General features: G+C 43.0%; 1 protein-coding gene across 1 annotated transcript in view; it reads left to right on the top strand.

Annotated features, from left to right (window-relative positions):
- The first annotated feature begins 16,602 nt into the window (after positions 1-16,602).
- F3 (coagulation factor III, tissue factor) overlaps positions 16,603-16,845 on the top strand; it is a 10,292-nt gene continuing 10,049 nt past the window's right edge. The window contains exon 1 of the mRNA XM_024751246.1: positions 16,603-16,841. Within this exon, the coding sequence (XP_024607014.1) occupies positions 16,788-16,841 (54 nt within the window). The 5' untranslated portion in view covers positions 16,603-16,787. The remainder of the gene's footprint in view (positions 16,842-16,845) is intronic.

The following is a 16,845-nucleotide window of genomic DNA, read 5'->3' as shown; positions in this document are numbered from 1 at the left end:
CTGTGTATTAATTTTGTATCCTGCTACTCTACCAAATTCATTCATTAGCTCTAGTAGTCTTCTGGTAGCATCTTTAGGATTCTCTGTGTATAATATCCTTTCATCTGCAAACAGTGACAGTTTACTTCTTCTTTTCTGTTTTGGATTCCTTTTATTTCTTTTTCTTTTCTGATTGCTGTGGCTAAAACTTCCAAAACCATGTTGAATAATAGCAGTGAAAGTGGGCAAACTTGTCTTGTTCCTAATCTTAGAGGAAATGGTTTGAGTTTTTCACCATTGAGAACGATGCTGGCTGTGGGTTTGTCATATATGGCCTTTATTATGTTGAGGTAGTTTCCCTCTATGCCTACTTTCTAGAGAGTTTTTATCATGAATGGGTTTTGAATTTTGTCAAAAGATTTTTCTGCATCTATTGAGATTATCGTATGGTTTTTATCCTTCAGTTTGTTAGTATGGTGTATCACATTGATTGATTTGCATATATTGAAGAATCCTTGCATTCCTGGGATAAACCCCACTTGATCATGGCGGATCATCCTTTTAATGTGCTGTTAGATTCTGTTTGCTAGTATTTTGTTGAGGATTTTTGCGTCTATGTTCATCAATGATATTGGCCTGAAGTTTTCTTTTTTTGTGACATCTTTGTCTGTTTTTAGTATCAGGGTGATGGTAGCCTCATAGAATGAGTTTGGGAGTGTTCCTCCCTCTGCTATATTTTGGAAGAGTTTGAGAAGGACAGGTGTTAGCTTTTCTCTAAACGTTTGATAGAATTCACCTGTGAAGCCATCTGGTCCTGGGCTTTTGTTTGTTGGAAGATTTTTAATCACAGTTTCAATTTCAGTGCTTGTGACTGGTCTCTTTATATTTTCTATTTCTTCCTGGTTCAGTCTCAGAAGGTTGCGCTTTTCTAAGGATTTGTCCATTTCTTCCAGGTTGTCCATTTTATTGTCATAGAGTTGCTTGTAGTAATCTCTCATGATCCTTTGTATTTCTGCAGTGTCAGTTTTTATTTCTCCTTTTTCATTTCTAAATCTCTTGATTTGAGTCTTCTCCTTTTATTTCTTGATGAGGCTGATTAATGGTTTATCAATTTTGTTTATCTTCCAGAAAAACCAGCTTTTAGTTGTATTGATCTTTACATTGTTTCCTTCATTTCTTTTTCATTTATTTCTGATCTGATCTTTATGATATCTTTCCTTCTGCTAACTTTGGGGTTTTTTTTTTGTTCTTCTTTCTCCAACTGCTTTTGGTGTAAGGTTAGGTGGTTTATCTGAGACTTTTCTTGTTTCTTGAGGTAGGATTTTATTGCTATAAACTTCCCTCTTAGAAGAAGGGGAGTTTTTGCTGCATCCCATAGGTTTTGGGCCATCGTGTTTTCATTGTCATTTGTGGCTACTTTTTTTAAAATTTCTTCTTTGATTTCTTCAGTGATCTCTTGGTTATTTAGTAGTGTATTGTTCAGCCTCCATGTGTTTGTATTTTTTACAGTGTTTTTTCCTGTAACTGATATCTAATCTCATAGCATTATGGTCGGAAAAGGTACTTGATATAATTTCAATTTTCTTAAATTTACCAAGGCTTGATTTGGTACACAAGATATGATCTATCCTGGAGAATGTTCCATGAACACTTGAGAAGAAAGTGTATTCTGTTGTTTTTGGATCGAATGTTCTATAAATATCAATTAAGTCCATCTTGTTTAATGTGTCATTTAAAGCTTGTGTTTCCTTATTAATTTTCTGTTTGGATGATCTGTCTATTGGTGTAAGTGAGGTGTTAATGTCCTCCTCTATTATTGTGTTACTGTTGATTTCCTTTTTTATAGCTGTTATCAGTTGCCTTATGTATTGAGGTGCTCCTGTGTTGGGTGCATATATATTTATAATTGTTATATCTTCTTCTTGGATTGATCCCTTGATCATTATGTAGTGTCCTTCCTTATCTCTTGTAACATTCTTTATTTTAAAGTCTATTTTATCTGATATGAGTTTTGCTACTCCAGCTTTCTTTTCATTTCCATTTGCATGGAATATCTTTTTCCATCCCCTCACTTTCAGTCTGTATGTGTCCCTAGGTCTGAAGGGGGTCTCTTGTAGACAGCATATTTATGGGTCTTGTTTTTGTATCCATTCAGTGATCCTGTGTCTTTTGGTTTAAGCACTTAATCCATTCATGTTTAAGATAATTATTGATATGTATGTTCCTATTACCATTTTCTTAACTGTTATGGGGTTGTTTTTGTAGGTCCTTTTCTTCTTTTGTGTTTCCCACTTAGAGAAGTTTCTTCAGCCTTTGTTGTAGAGATGGTTTGGTGGTGCTGAATTCTCTTAGCTTTTGCTTGTCTGTAAAGCTGTTGATTTCTCTGCTGAATCTGAATGAGCTCCTTCCCAGGTAGAGTAATCTTTGTTGTAGGTTCTTGCCTTTCATCACTTTAAATATGTCCTGCCACTCCCTTCTGGCTTGCAGAATTTCTGCTGAAAGATCAGCTGTTAAACTTATGGGGGCTCCCTTGTATGTTATTTGTTGCTTTTCCCTTGCTGCTTTTAATATTTTTTCTTTGTGTTTAATTTTTGATAGTTTGATTAATATGTGTCTTGGCGTGTTTCTCCTTGGATTTATCCTGTATGTGACTCTCTGCACTTCCTGGACTTGATTGATTCTTTCCTTTCCCATGTTAGGGAAAATTTCAACTATCATCTCTTCAAATATCTTCTCAGACACTTTTTTTTTTCTCTTCTTCTTCTGGGACCCCTATAATTCAAATGTTGGTGCATATAATATTGTCCCAGAGGTCTCTGAGACTGTCCTCTATTCTTTTCATTCTTTTTTCCTTATTCTGCTCTGTGGTTGTTATTTCCACTATTTTATCTTTCATGTCACTTATCCGTTCTTCTGCCTCAGTTATTCTGCTATTGATTCCTTCTAGAGAATTTTTAATTTCATTTATTGTGTTGTTTATCATTGTTTGTTTGCTCTTTAGTTCTTCTAAGTCCTTGTTAAATGTTTCTTGTATTTTCTCCATTTTATTTCCAAGATTTTGGATCATCTTTACTATCATTACTCTGAATTCTTTTTCAGGTAGACTGCCTATTATCTCTTCATTTGTTAGGTCTGGTGGGTTTTTACCTTGCTCCTTCATCTGCTGCATATTTCTCTGTCTTCTCATTTTGTTTAACTTATTGTGTTTGGGGTCTCCTTTTTGCAGGCTGCAGTTTCATAGTTCCCATTGTTTTTGTTGTCTGCCCCCATTGGGTAAGGTTTGTTCAGTGGCTTGTGTAGGCTTCCTGCTGGAGGGGACTGGTGCCTGTGTTCTGTTGGGTGGGACTGGATCTTGTCTTTCTGGTGGGCAAGGGTGTGTCTGGTGGTGTGTTTTGGGGTGTCTGTGAACTTAGTATGATTTTAGGCACCTCTCTGCTAATGGGTGAGGTTGTGTTCCTGTCTTGCTACTTTTTTGGCATGGCGTGTCCAGCACTGTAGCTTGCTGGTTGTTGAGTAGAGCTGGGTCTTAGTGTTGATACAGATATCTCTGGGAGAGCTCTCACTGATTGATATTATGTGGGGCCAGGAGGTCTCTTGTGGTGCAGTGTCCTGAAGTCGGCTCTGCCACCTCAGAGGCTCAGGCCTGACACCAGGCCAGAGCACCAAGACCCTGTCCACCACATGGCTGCTAGTGCTAGAGGGTCTTCTGCAGAGGTGGGGGGTGGCTGTGGCCTACTGCGCGGACAAGGACATTAGCAGCAGAAATTCTGGGAAATACTCTTTGGCGTGAGCCCTCCCACAGTCTGCCATTAACCTCCCTGAGTTGTCATTTTAATATACCTTAATTTAATGACGCCAAGTGCGATTGAAAAGATAAAATAGCTCTCCACCCAGAACTGACCACTCCTGTCTCGAGCACCAGCAGCGCTTTTTGTTCTATCTTCGTCTAGGACAGCGTCTTCTGCGTTATAGCACGTATTTTTGCTTTCACCTCCCTAGGTCCCCTTGAGGGTAGGGGGAATATCTTGGTCTTCCTGGTGCCCCCGCAGTACCTTGCCCTGAGCTGGCGCATAGTGGGTGCTTAGGGTAGGGTGCTAGCAGGCTGGATCATGGTCAAATATACATGCTCTGGATTCAAATGACCTGCTTTGAGCCGCCAGCTCTGATGCATCCCTGTGTGTGATCCTGAGCAAGTTTCCTTAGCCTTGCTAAAGGCTAAGGTGGAGGACTTACAGTACCTGCTTCTCAGGATTTTCATGAGAAGTAAGTTAGATAATCCTAGTGCACGGTAAGCACTCAAAACCTCCTGTGGCTAAATCATGATGACGTAGACAGAAAAGCTTATCAATGCTGGTAAAACAATTAGTACTTCCCTGTGAAATGTTCCTGCAAAGGGAAACCTACTCATTTTAGACCGGTGTTTAGTACCGATGGGAGTGTTAGGAGGTGGGTATGAGGAAAAACTCCACTACGTATCCAGTATTGTCAAGAAGGCTTTAAGGAATTGAGGTTTCAGGAGCTCTTAGTTGAAGGGAGCTTGCCTGGGAGAGTCTTATAGGTAAGTGAGAGGATCCCAGAAAATTGCTCTTCGCCGCGCTCTCTGAACTCCGCCTCTCAAGTTCTCTCCTCCCCAAAGCCCTTCCCAGAACAGCACATTGCTGCTGAACTTGAAAAGGGATCAACACCAAGGAGCAGGTTCAGAGACTGTCATGCAGTCATCTGCCTCCCAGTCTTGCCCTAGGGCATTGCCCACCCTGTCTCCAATGTGTAATGTGCCCCACAGGTGTACCTGATTACGTTATTCTGCCCTGGGAGCTGTGTGCTCATTGTGTGTCGACTGCATGGCTGGATCTCAGTAATAATGGACATTGCTAAGCCTGCAATATCTAGAATCAATGCATTTGCCAATGCGGAAATAAAATAAGCAGACCCACAAGCGAATGGCCTGTAATATCTGAGTTAATTCTAGTGACAAAGAAATGGTGAGTCTGGGTGCTTTGAACCATGTCAGTTTAGAAGGTATATTCACAGAAACTATGAACTATAATCTTAGAAGATAAATATTAAAAACTTTAAAAAGTAATTTGAAAAGAGTAATATTTGATACAACTAGTATATATCAGCCATGAATATAAGCTCTGGCCCACATTTCCAAGTCTCTAAGAAAATGAAAAATGGACTATGAGGTTTGGACCACTGTTCCATTGTGCCCATTTTACAGGTAGGAAAACTAAAACCCTGAGAAATCAAATGGCTTACATACCTGCATACATGCAGACACAACACATAAATTTCTCTCTCCTGGGGGAAGGAGTGCATGCCACTTTTCCATGACCACTTTTGATTTTTAAGACTCAACCATTTCATGAGGCCTCAAAATCCAGTGTGCTTTGCTCTTGGATTAACAGTGCTATTTGAATTAAAGGCTTAACTTGTTCTTAATCTTCTTTTTGAAATGCTGACTTAGAGAATCAGCGCCCTGCCCATCAGGTCCCAGGCACAGATGAAGCAAACAGCCAGCATGCACACTTTAGCAACAGATAGAGCCTGGGTCGGAGATCTGGGGACCAGTTTGTCATGGCGCCTGTGTCAGAGCCAGCATACCAGGGTTAGAGATCAAGGCAGAGACAGAGATAATGGAGGTTATCTGAGGAGGCACCAGATAGGATCAAGAAAGAGCATCGTGGCCACAACCAAGACTTCAGTGACTGCAGCAGCCCTCTTGGGTAATTCAGAGTGGGTGGACTTTTCCGTGAAGGAGAACCAGAGATGGTGCCTTTCACACACTTGCTGTTATTGTTATCCCTCACTGATGAGGCTGTGGTAACCATCCCTGCCCCACTGGGTTAACAAGCAGCTGGGAATCAGAATCTATGAGTATTGCCCGGCAGAACTGGATTAATATTTCCAGTCATAACATGACCTTTCTGCCCTATGTAGACAGAGGTAAAGTGACTTTCTCAGGCATGGGGACAAGGCGCTCCTTTCCCTCTCTCGGGGTATTTGGGGGCAGCTGGTGAGAGCTTATAGTTCATGGCCATACAATCAGCTCCCAGCTCCTCTCCATTATGACAAGAAAATTCTCTCCATGTGATCCCACAGCTCCCTGACATCCCATACACTATCTCACTCAGCTCCTCCTGCCCCCGTGGGGTTTTTCTCTCCTGGCTGCCCTTAATGATGATTGGAACATTATTGCCACGTGTTAATCATGTTTCTGATGGGAGGAAGGGAGAGGGCCCAAGGTGATTTTTCCTAGCATCAGCCTCAGTCATGGGTTCTCAGGCACCATCAACATTTTTCAAAGCAGCTTTAAAGGTGATGCAGAAATGACCACATAGGCAGGGCACAAGACTAGTGACGGTTTAATAAGCAAAGCCCAGACACCCAGGTGCTGGTGCCACCTGACCTGCTCCCAGAGGCAGGCTCAGAGATTGGCATGAGGCAACCTAGCCTGGGTTTGGGGAAGTGACGCCCACAGAGGAGTCAGGTCTGTGATGCAGGCAGCCCCTGGATCCCACAGGGAGGAACTCAGCTGAGAAGCCTCCCTCCTGGGCTCTCAGGTAAGGAGCAACCATCCTACACAGACAAGTGGAAATACAAGGGAGTCCAACAAGTTCCCTCTTGAGCCTGGACATTTGCATCATGTGTGAGAAAAGGCATGTGGAAGGCAGATAAGTGGAGGTGATTACGGTTTAAACGAACTCATCAGCTCCATTATGCCATAGCAAGAAGTAGGTCAGAAGGGTCCTCCTGACCCAAACTCTAGTTTATTCATCATAATCATGACCCATGTTTCTTAATGAGTAACAGAAATGCTGAGGGACATTTATTTCATGCTGTCAAGGCAAGAAGAAGCCATTTTCAGGTAGCATCTCTTTTTATTCTGCGCTAGAGAGGGGAAAAAAATCTGAATGTGGAAAAACATTAAGGACCATATGAGTTGGAAACAAAGCAAAAGAAGGAGCCCTTTATTCTTGAATAAGACCAGGTTTTGGCTTAGCTTTCATTTGGAAATTCCCTTTTTTTCGAAGCCTGGAACTTCAGAGAGGGCCAGCTTCACAAGGTAGGAAACGCTGAGGAAAAAGAGAAAGGGACTTGAATTCAAGCGTTGGTTTCCATGGAGATTTCATAGGACCTGTGCATGCTTTAGTGCGGTCCTTGGGGAGAGTAGCATGTGTGGTGGTTAGGGAGTTGCACCCCGGAGCTCAACTGCCTGCTTTCAAATCCCAGCTCTGCCTCTTCTCAGCTGTGCAAACTTGGGCAAACTCCTTAACCTCTCTGGCCTTTGGGTTAACTCATGTTATAAAATTCTATCTACCTCTCACGGGGTTGTCATGAGGATTAAATCAGCTAATACCTAGAGGATGCTAGAATGATATCTTCGGCCATTTTCACTAGTTGCAAATAATAGAAATAGATCGCTGAATATTTCCAAATGATCATTTGCTTCTCCACTGGCATCATGACATCAGCTAAGAAGAAATAAGAGGCTACTTATAGAGGGAACAAAGTTAGTTTGCAGATTTCCTGGATTCTCAGAAAGTGACATCATGTCAGAGCTATGTCTAGTGTGTTGTCCATTCATCTAGCAAATATTTGATGGGTCCTGGCCTTCTGTGGAGGAGCAAAGGCAGACATGTTCCCACCTGTGTGGTGCTTAGACCAGGAAAGAACAGAATATCATCATAATAACCTCAATACAGGGCAATGGAGGTGGCAAGAGGGTAAGTACGGGATTCTGGCTGCTGACCAGGTGGAAGACTGTGTCTTTAACAGCCCCAGCCCCCCAGGTGCCCAGCACAGGCTAGACACATAGTAGGTGCTCAATAAACATTCAAGGAACTAATTCACACAGTGCTTATTGGGTGGGACTGTGTGTCTCATGTTGCCCTTTATCTCCTACTCTTCAGAGTAGGAACACATCTCCTTTATTTTTGCGACCCCAGCACCTAACGTCACGCCTAGCACATAGGGTAGGGGGCTATAAATATTTGTTGAATTGATATGAATGATTGATAAGCCTGATGTGTCTCTCCCCCTGTTCAACGGTGGAGGCCTTTCTTGCTTTAACCCAAAGAAGTGAGAAACTTGACAAGATGGGTAGCCAAGTTACTTTTAGGAGCTGAATCTTTTCATACCCATTAAAATTATATATGTAACTGGTTTTCTGCTCACAGCTGCCACGACCTCCTCTTTCTTATGAAAACTCTCTCTCTTTAGGGTTAGGGTCCCACCTGCCCTCCCCCATCTCTCTGAAAATTTCTCATTTTTTCCCTATCATCTCCCTCCTCCAGCTCCCAGCCTCAGTCCTAAGCCCAGCGGTCGCCATTGCGGCTGTCGGGCCACTAACACTATCAACCCCCTCCCTCCAAGAGCAGACCCACACCCTGGCCCCAGGAGCCGACACATGTTCCTCTGGCAACGCTGACTGGCCCAAGGAGTGGGCATGAGCCTCAAGCAGGGACAGTCAAAGTCCTTCCCTGGCATGACGGCTGCACCCTGGGGTGATGAAGCTGACAGGACGTGGCCCTGGGGCTGTTGGCAGCAACCAGGCCATACCACGTGGAGTCTCCCTGCAGAGACAAAGTGGAGGCCAGCTGAAATGGGAGATGGGAGAGAGAGCAGACAAGAATGAGAGAGAGACCCAATCTCTGGGACTTCCCTGGTGGTCCAGTCGTTGAGACACCAAGCTTCCAATGCAGAGGGCACGGGTTTGATCCCTGGTCAGGGAACTAGAATCCTGCATGCCATAGGCACGAGGCCAAAAGTAAATAAATAAATAAATAAATATGACCACATACATTAAAAAAAAAAGAGAGAGAGAGAGCGTGAGAGAAACCCAGCCTCAGAGGGCTCTGGTTTCTCTAGCCCTTGCACTGGGCTGTGAGCTTCCCAGACGCATAAACCCGTGCCTTCTCCTTTAACTGAGCTGGGCAGACTGGAGTGCTGCTGTTTGCAGAGGGATTTGCTGCCACCCTAACCCTCCTTGGGGGCCTTGTCCACTTTTACAGCTTTGACCAGACTTCTAAGCAAATGTCTCCCAATTTCTATCCTTAACCTCAGTCTCTCCACAAGCCTGTGTCCCGGTTCCAGCGTTCCGTGCAGGGCACTGTTCCTGGATGGCCACTGCCCCCCTCAACTTCAACTTGTGTAAGGCTCTTCGCTGCTGAGCTGCTGACCTTCTCCATGCTCTACCTTGAACTGTGGTGCCTCGTTTCTCTCCCCCGAGGCCTTCCTCCTCTCTCTTCTTCCTGCTGCCACCCACAATCAGGCGCTAAGTCCTGCAGCTTCCTCCTTCGCACTGTTTCCCACGGCTGCCCTTCTTTTCTATTCTTTGACCACCACGTGGGTTAGGGGCTTAGCTTCTTGACGTGGCCCCTAACTCAATTCTTCTGGCACCGCATGATCAGAGGAATAAGCTTCTTGAGGTTCTCTCTGCTGAATCAAGTCCAGGCTTCTTAGCGGAGCCCACAAAGCTGCCCGCCAGCCATCGTCCTAGCTTCTGGCCACACTCCTCACCTACAGGACCCCTGCGCCCCAAACCCATCGCACATAGCACTCTGCCCACGCAGGCCTCAGCCCTTGCTCACCCCTCCTCCGCCCTGCCATTCCTCTGCGGTCCAGCTCAGATATTGCTTTCCTCCAGGGAACCTTCTCTCTTCCCCCGGAAAAGTGAACTCTCTCCTCAAAGGTCCCAAATACATTTTAGGTCTTTAAACAAAGTTTTATGGCTATGGAGGAACTATTACGTACCAGGCCCCGGGGACCTGACTTAAGGATAACGCAGTCTCCGCAGGCACCGAGCCGTCAATGGACTAGCAAGAGATATGGCGACACATCCCGTTTCACTTATACCGCCTCCTCCTGTGGAAGCTTCCATATTAGTCTCACTCCCCTGATTAGCTTGAAAGACATTTTAGAGAAGGGACCCATAGTATAGTTCCTGGCACACGGCCCTACACATAGGAATTCCTCAATAAATACTAACCTATATAAAGCAGCGTCTAGGTTAAAAAATCCATAAAGGATAAGAGATGTAAAAGAACACTATTCTTTTTAAAAATTAATTTTATTGAAGTATAGTTGATTTACAATGTGTTAATTTCTGCACGCACACACTCTTTTTCATATTCTTTTCCATTATGGTTTATCATAGGATATTGAATATAGTTCCCTGTGCTACACAGGAGGACCTTGTTGTTTAACCATTCTAAATATGAGTTTGCATCTGCTAATCCCAAACTCCCAACCCAGCCCTCTCCTACCACCCCCACACCCCCGCCGGCAACCACAAGTCTGTTCTCTATGTCTATGAGTCTGTGTTTCACAGGTAGGTTCATTTGTGTCATATCTTAGATTTCACATATAAGTGATATCAGATGGTATTTGTCTTTCGCTTTCTGACTTACTTCATTTAGCATGATAATTTCTGGGTCCATCCATGTTGCTGCAAATAGCATTATTTCATTCTTTTTTTTTTTTTTTTTAACAAATACTATTCTTAAAATTAAGGTCCAGGCTTAAAACTGATCCTTTCAGTTTGGTCATTTTAACAGCTGTGTATAAAATTTACCAAATTCTGAAAACTACTGCCTTGGTACCACAAACACCCTCTAGAGTATATGTCCTGTTAACTCCCCTGACCACAGGGAATAGGAGTCGTTTCATGGTTTGTTTGTAGCTGATTTAGAACTGTGAGTTGCTACAATATAGTAACTTAAAGGGTGATAGTTTAGGACAGCAATTACAACTAGCCAAACATTATAAACATGCTTCCACTGTGGAAATAACTTGGCTTATTCAGGAATTACTTACAGGCTTGAAAGCTCTGTTTTCAAGAGTAATTGGTGTCATAGGACAGAGCATCATTCACTAAAGGCAGCACGTGAGTGATGGGCTAAAATTTTGGAGCATTTGTGACCTATGCTATTTTATAAAATGTCAGCAAATGAATTATCTAAAAAAGAATGAATCCTCCTATGCAAATGGTTTTAAACTGGTTATATCATTATTTTAAAAATTTTTCATCTGAGGTGGTTATTTCATTATTTTAAAAAATTTTTCATCTGAGGAATTCCACACCCAATTATCTTTTTCTATTAGACTTGCCTTTTAATAGGGTTGTCTTTCTATATTGGAATTCATTTTTTTCCATGTACAAAACTTTGAGAGTTCATCGATACATCCAACCTGTTAAAGTATATATACTTCAAGCCCACAGATAATTTTCTGAGTTAAAGACACCTGTTTGACGGACTGACCATGACATACCTAAAGGTTATTTATTTTAATTTGCATGGAACAAAATTTATTAATAAATAACATTGTTAAGATTGTTCATATCCAAACTAAAATGCTGGCAGAAAATCGTACAAATCATTACATAGGATGTAATGAATGTACATAGGAAGGATTCTTTTTGTTTTATATCCAAAGTCTAGCAGAGAACACAGCATCAGGCAAGATACTCACGCATTTATTGAATGAATAGATTTCTGTTCATCAAATTAGTGCATATGTCAGGGTAAGTCCAGGCCACTCAAGATGGCTGGTCTCTTGCTCTCGGTACATCCCCTACTTGACCAGTGCCTGCTTCACTCACATGACTATCCAGTCCTTACTTATAGGGCTTAATTTGTCCCTGGTAACTGATGAGACAACCTGATGTCAATTCCCTCTATAAATGGTAGCCTCCTTCTTCCCTAAGTAGTAAAGACTGCTGCCATTTCCTGCTCGCTGTCTGCTGCACATGGTGAGGTGTTGCTCCAGGACACTTTGGGTGAGATTCCCCCATCTATTAAACCATTAATGTCTCTGTCGCTGTCTCCAGGCTGGGCAACTGCAAGGCTTGCAGGCCTGTGGGGTTCAGCCCAACAGCCAGGTATAAGGAGATATAGAAATGGGGAATTAAGGGATGTTTTCATAACATGGTACCATATAAAAACTTTTAAATCATATGTGTTATATTACTAAGAACATATGTTAAAGGCTTTAATTTTAAATGACTTTTTCTTACTAAAACAATGTCCACAATTTACATTTATGATTTATTTATTTTGTCAACATTGTATGTAGATAATGTATGATGAATATTTACTGTTCATCAAAATGAAATTTGGCAGGAAGTCTGGTAAGTCTTAAGCTTATAAAGATAGTTGTGTGCTGAAAATAATAATCCAGTCTAAGATTTGAACTGGAAGCTTTTTCTCTAAAATTATACTTTTCAGAATACTGGCGCTATGGGATAACATTTGGCAAAGTTTCTTGTAAACTCTTCTAGGCAGCTAGTAGCAGTATTTTGAATGACCAGGACAATAGATTTCATTTTATGGACTCTCAACTATTTAATTTTGGTCTAAAGGTTAACTGTTAGACTAGTGTATAATTATTTTCACAAAATGCATAATCATGACTGTCAACTTTTCCATGACTAACTATACCCTGCCAGATGTTTTTTAGGTTCTGCTAAGTCACATTTTTTTTCCCACCGGACTCTGTGTTCCCACACTTATTCCCTCTGGTCTTTTTTCATACTTTGCCTTTTACCTGCATTTTGGGTAAATGGTTTTATTGCTCTTTTTACTATTTCATATGAATATAATAGTTTCTTATAAATTACTCTCAATTTCACCTTCTCTCATAAAGCTTAACCTGTCCCTTTCCTTGGGAGAGATACATTTTGTGCAATTTATTCTGAAAAGTTATTAAGCCTTTTTCTAAGCAAGGAAAGCTAGCAACAGCTCATCAGATGACTGAAAATCTGCTGAATCACTCTAATATCGAGTCTTTCAGGAAAATGCTAACCATTTCCCAAACTTTGACATTTGTTTTCTGCTCTTCAGCCACTTCTCCTGATTAGATTTTCTGGCTGTAGCAAGGATCATTAATCATTAGACAGCTGGGGCTCACTGTCAAGTGAGACCTTGTAACACATGGTGGATTTGTATTTTCTTACCAAGTTGAGCTTTTAGGGAACATTCGCTGCTGGCCACTAGCAGAAGAATTTCGATGACAAATTTCATCTCTTGAATGCCAGTGAAAATATCTGGCTGCATTGCATGGTTTCAAAGTGTTTATTGATTCAAAATGTATTAAAGCCTACCAGGTGCTTGTAATTGTGTGAGAAATGTGAAGAAAAAAAACCCAGTTCTTATTCCCCGAAGGAGCTCTAGTGGGAAAGACAGACGACAAACACACAGTTGAAATCAAGTAAAGTATTCAATGAGGTCAAGTCTGTGAAACAGGTGGGGAGTGCTATAAAAGTACAGAGGAAGTGCTGCAACATTGCCCCAGTCACCTTCAGACTCTTCACCAACCACATTTCATCACTGGTTATGCAAAGGCAATGCAACCCTGCTACATGACTCCATGCATGCATGTTTGAAGGAGAAACCATCAGAATATTTCTGCGGGAGAACAGTGAGGTCTCCAAACTGCAAATATTTTCTACACCAATTGCAGAGCATTGTTGAGCACCTACGGTTGAATAAACTAATTAAAGTGAGCTTGGGTTTACGACCTAATCTTACTTCCATGCATTGGGAGAAGAAAGCATGGTCGTGCAAAGAAACCTCCTGGGGTCAGAAAACCAGATGTGTATTGTGAGATTAGGCAAGCGGTGTTCACTCAGGCCAGCTGAGCACAGGATCGTCATCTGTGAAGGCATGTCTGTCGGATCCCCCCAGTCATGTGACATTCTAAGATCTAATCATAAGGGGATTGGTCAGGCCAGCCTGATTATCATTATAGTTTAGGACCATTTCAAACATCTGAATCTCCAAGGTGTATCATATAGGAGGAAACTCTGGTAACTGCTGAGCTCCACTTTATTGAAGGGGGTAAAAAAAACTGTTTTAATAATCAATCTGTTTCTGTGCAAAAAATTATCAATAGTGAAATTTTAACCGTGCAGAGCAGCACTAGAAAGCATGTGGCCACAGTCTGATCAACAAGGAAAAGAACTTTACCATGAAATGTTACTTACCATAGCCAGTTTTCTTCCTCTTCTTGAAAGTGGTAATTCTTTTTTAGCATTTTTCAAATCTTTTATTTTTTTTTTTACCTTTGATAATTGACTTTATTTGTGGAGTTTTTTGTATACACAAAAACTTTAATTTTCGCATATTCAAATATGCCTTCACATTCTTGCATAGCTTTGGGGTTTGCAGTTTTAATTAAAAAGGTATTACTAACTCCTATATTGTACATGTGTTTTAGATTTGTCTACATTTAACTCTTTTTTTGAATTTATTTATTTATTTTTAACATCTTTATTGGAATATAATTGCTTTACGATGGTGTGTTTGTTTCTGCTGTATAAGAAAGTGAATCAGCTATACATATACATTTATCCCCATTTCTCCTCCCTCTTGCGTCTCCCTCCCACCCTCCCTATCCCACCTCTCTAGGTGGACACAAAGCACCAAACTGATCTCCCTGTGCTATGCGGCCGCTTCCCACTAGCTATCTATTTTACATTTGGTAGTGTATATATGTCCATGCCACTCTCTCACTTCGTCCCAGCTTACCCTTCCCCCTCCCCGTGTCCTCAAGTCCATTCTCTAGTCTGCGTCTTTATTCCTGTCCTGCCCCTAGGTTCTTCAGAACCATGTTTAACTTTTTTTTAGATTCCATATATATGTGTTAGCATACGGTATTTGTTTTTCTCTTTCTGACTTACTTCACTCCGTATGACAGTCTCTAGGTCCACCCACCTCACTGCAAATAACTCAATTTCGTTTCTTTTTATGGCTGAGTAATATTCCATTGTATATATGTGTCACATCTTCTTTATCCATTCATCTGTCGATGGACACTCAGGTTGCTTCCATGTCCTGGCTATTGTGCATTTTTCAAATCTTAAAGAATGTCATTCTATATTCACTCAAAAACCTATGCTAACACCCGACAGATTCTTCTCTTTCCTGCCTGATAACTGTAGTGAATATGCAAAATAAATATTCTTCTACTTTGTTGACATTTATGGCACCTTTGGTATCACAATATAATGTTAAACATATTTTTCTTATCAAACTGCTGATCTTGACAATTTAAACAATGCTGATTGTTTAAAGCCCTTTATGATTTCAGGACAGTCAGTGGCTCCAAATACAATCAGTTACTCTGCGGACAGAGCAACACCTCCTCGGGTCTTGTAAGGCACTTGATTGAAGTGTAACATTTTCCCCCAGCTACCTTCAACTCCAGAGCACAAAGAATCACAACCCATGTGGGGCTAAAGATCTGTTAGGAAAAATGACTCAGGCCAGAGACTGCAAAAAGGAGGATTGCATGGCTTAGTTTTGCAAATATAAATTTTGTTTTAGAGTTGGAGGAGAACTCAAAGAGGAAACCAGCAAGTGCAGCTTTCAGCCTCCAGGAAGGAAGGACTACAAGAGCTAAACCTGGATGTGCTATTTCAGTTCAAGGAAAGGGGGAAAGTTTAATTTTGCAAAGCTTCATTTCTTTTAAAATAAGTGTAATGCTATGGCTCAGCAGGCTATATGGAAACGTGTATAGAGTGTGCACTAAAATGCAAGGCTAATTTCCCTAGAAGAAAACTGGGAGAGAAAGAGAGAGAAAACAGACTCCACTCTCCTGAAAACTCTCCAGTCTGTCGAGGAGGCAACTACAGAGTACAGTAAAAAATGACGGCAATACTTTGACAAGAACGCCTACAGAGCCGCTCAGTAGAATAAGAGTTAACATTCTCCTGCCTGACAACCTTACAGCAAAGCCCAGAAGAGGAAGCCAGAAAATTCAGAAAAACCAAAAGTCTGACTATATTTTTAAATTTCATTTTTGGTTTCTTTATACTTGAGCAGAACTCAGTCCCGCAAACATCTTCTTCAACGGCGGCAGATGTCACCTTGGAATTCTCCCAGAGGCAAAGTGCTAGATTTGGGGCAGTTCTTCCTCGGTCACTAACCCGAGGTGGGCTGGGTTGTGCCTGAGCTGACTGAACTTCGGACCCGTAGAAACACCTGCATTGGCACCATCTCATAGGATGCTCCCCGGGCGAGCCAGGTATCATTGCCTTCGGGGCGAAAGCCGAAATCGCAGCTAGGAGAGGGCTCTGCTCCTCATCACGCTGTTACTTGGCCGCAGATTCCAAGGCTCAGCCTGACGCGCGCAAAGCGCCCGGGAAATGCCCTGGGGGCCGGAGAGGAGCCCGGAGCCAGTACTTTCTATTAAACTCGGTAAGTACTGCGCTCCCGCTGGCGGGGACACTGCATCGCCAAGTGGAAGGGAGGGTTCCCTCTCCTCCACCTCGAACTCCTTCCAACCTCCACCTTTTCCTTCCCAACAGACCTGCCGCCCATTCAGGCGGGACATCTGGGTCGGTGGCCTGAGGGCCAGAGCTGGGAGTCAGGGGGTCTGGGCGGCTGGGACCCTGGTTCCCCTCAGCACCTGGAGCCGCCAGTGGCCGAAGGACACTCGCGCTTGACGGCCGATTGAATCACGGGTGAATCAGCCCCTGCAGGGTTTCGGAGTTTCCTACTGGGAGGAGGCGGGGCCGGGGTGTGGATTCGCCGGGAGCAGCCCAGGGAGGCTGCTGGAGCCTGGCTGGGGGCGGGGAGTCGGGAGGAGAGGCGGGGTCGGTCGTAGGGCCTGCTGAGGCGTGGGCGTGCGAGGGGCTCTTTAAAGCGCGCCGGGCACGGGCTCCCACACACTCGGGGTTCCTCGCGCCGCTCCTGCTCCATTCCGCAGCCCCAGGCGCCTCCAGTCCAACCTCCGCAGCCTCCCCGCCTCCCCAGCCTCCGGGGCGCAAGGAATCCTCCCGACCTCGCCGTCAGCTCGTGAACATGGCGACCCCCACCGGGCCCCGGGTACCCTGCTACGAGGCCGCCGTCGCTCGGGCGC

Source organism: Neophocaena asiaeorientalis, unplaced genomic scaffold, assembly GCF_003031525.2.
Source record: "Neophocaena asiaeorientalis asiaeorientalis breed wild unplaced genomic scaffold, Neophocaena_asiaeorientalis_V1.1 scaffold147, whole genome shotgun sequence".
Classification (NCBI taxonomy): Eukaryota; Metazoa; Chordata; class Mammalia; order Artiodactyla; family Phocoenidae; genus Neophocaena; species Neophocaena asiaeorientalis.
This window is presented reverse-complemented; position numbering and strand designations above follow the sequence as displayed.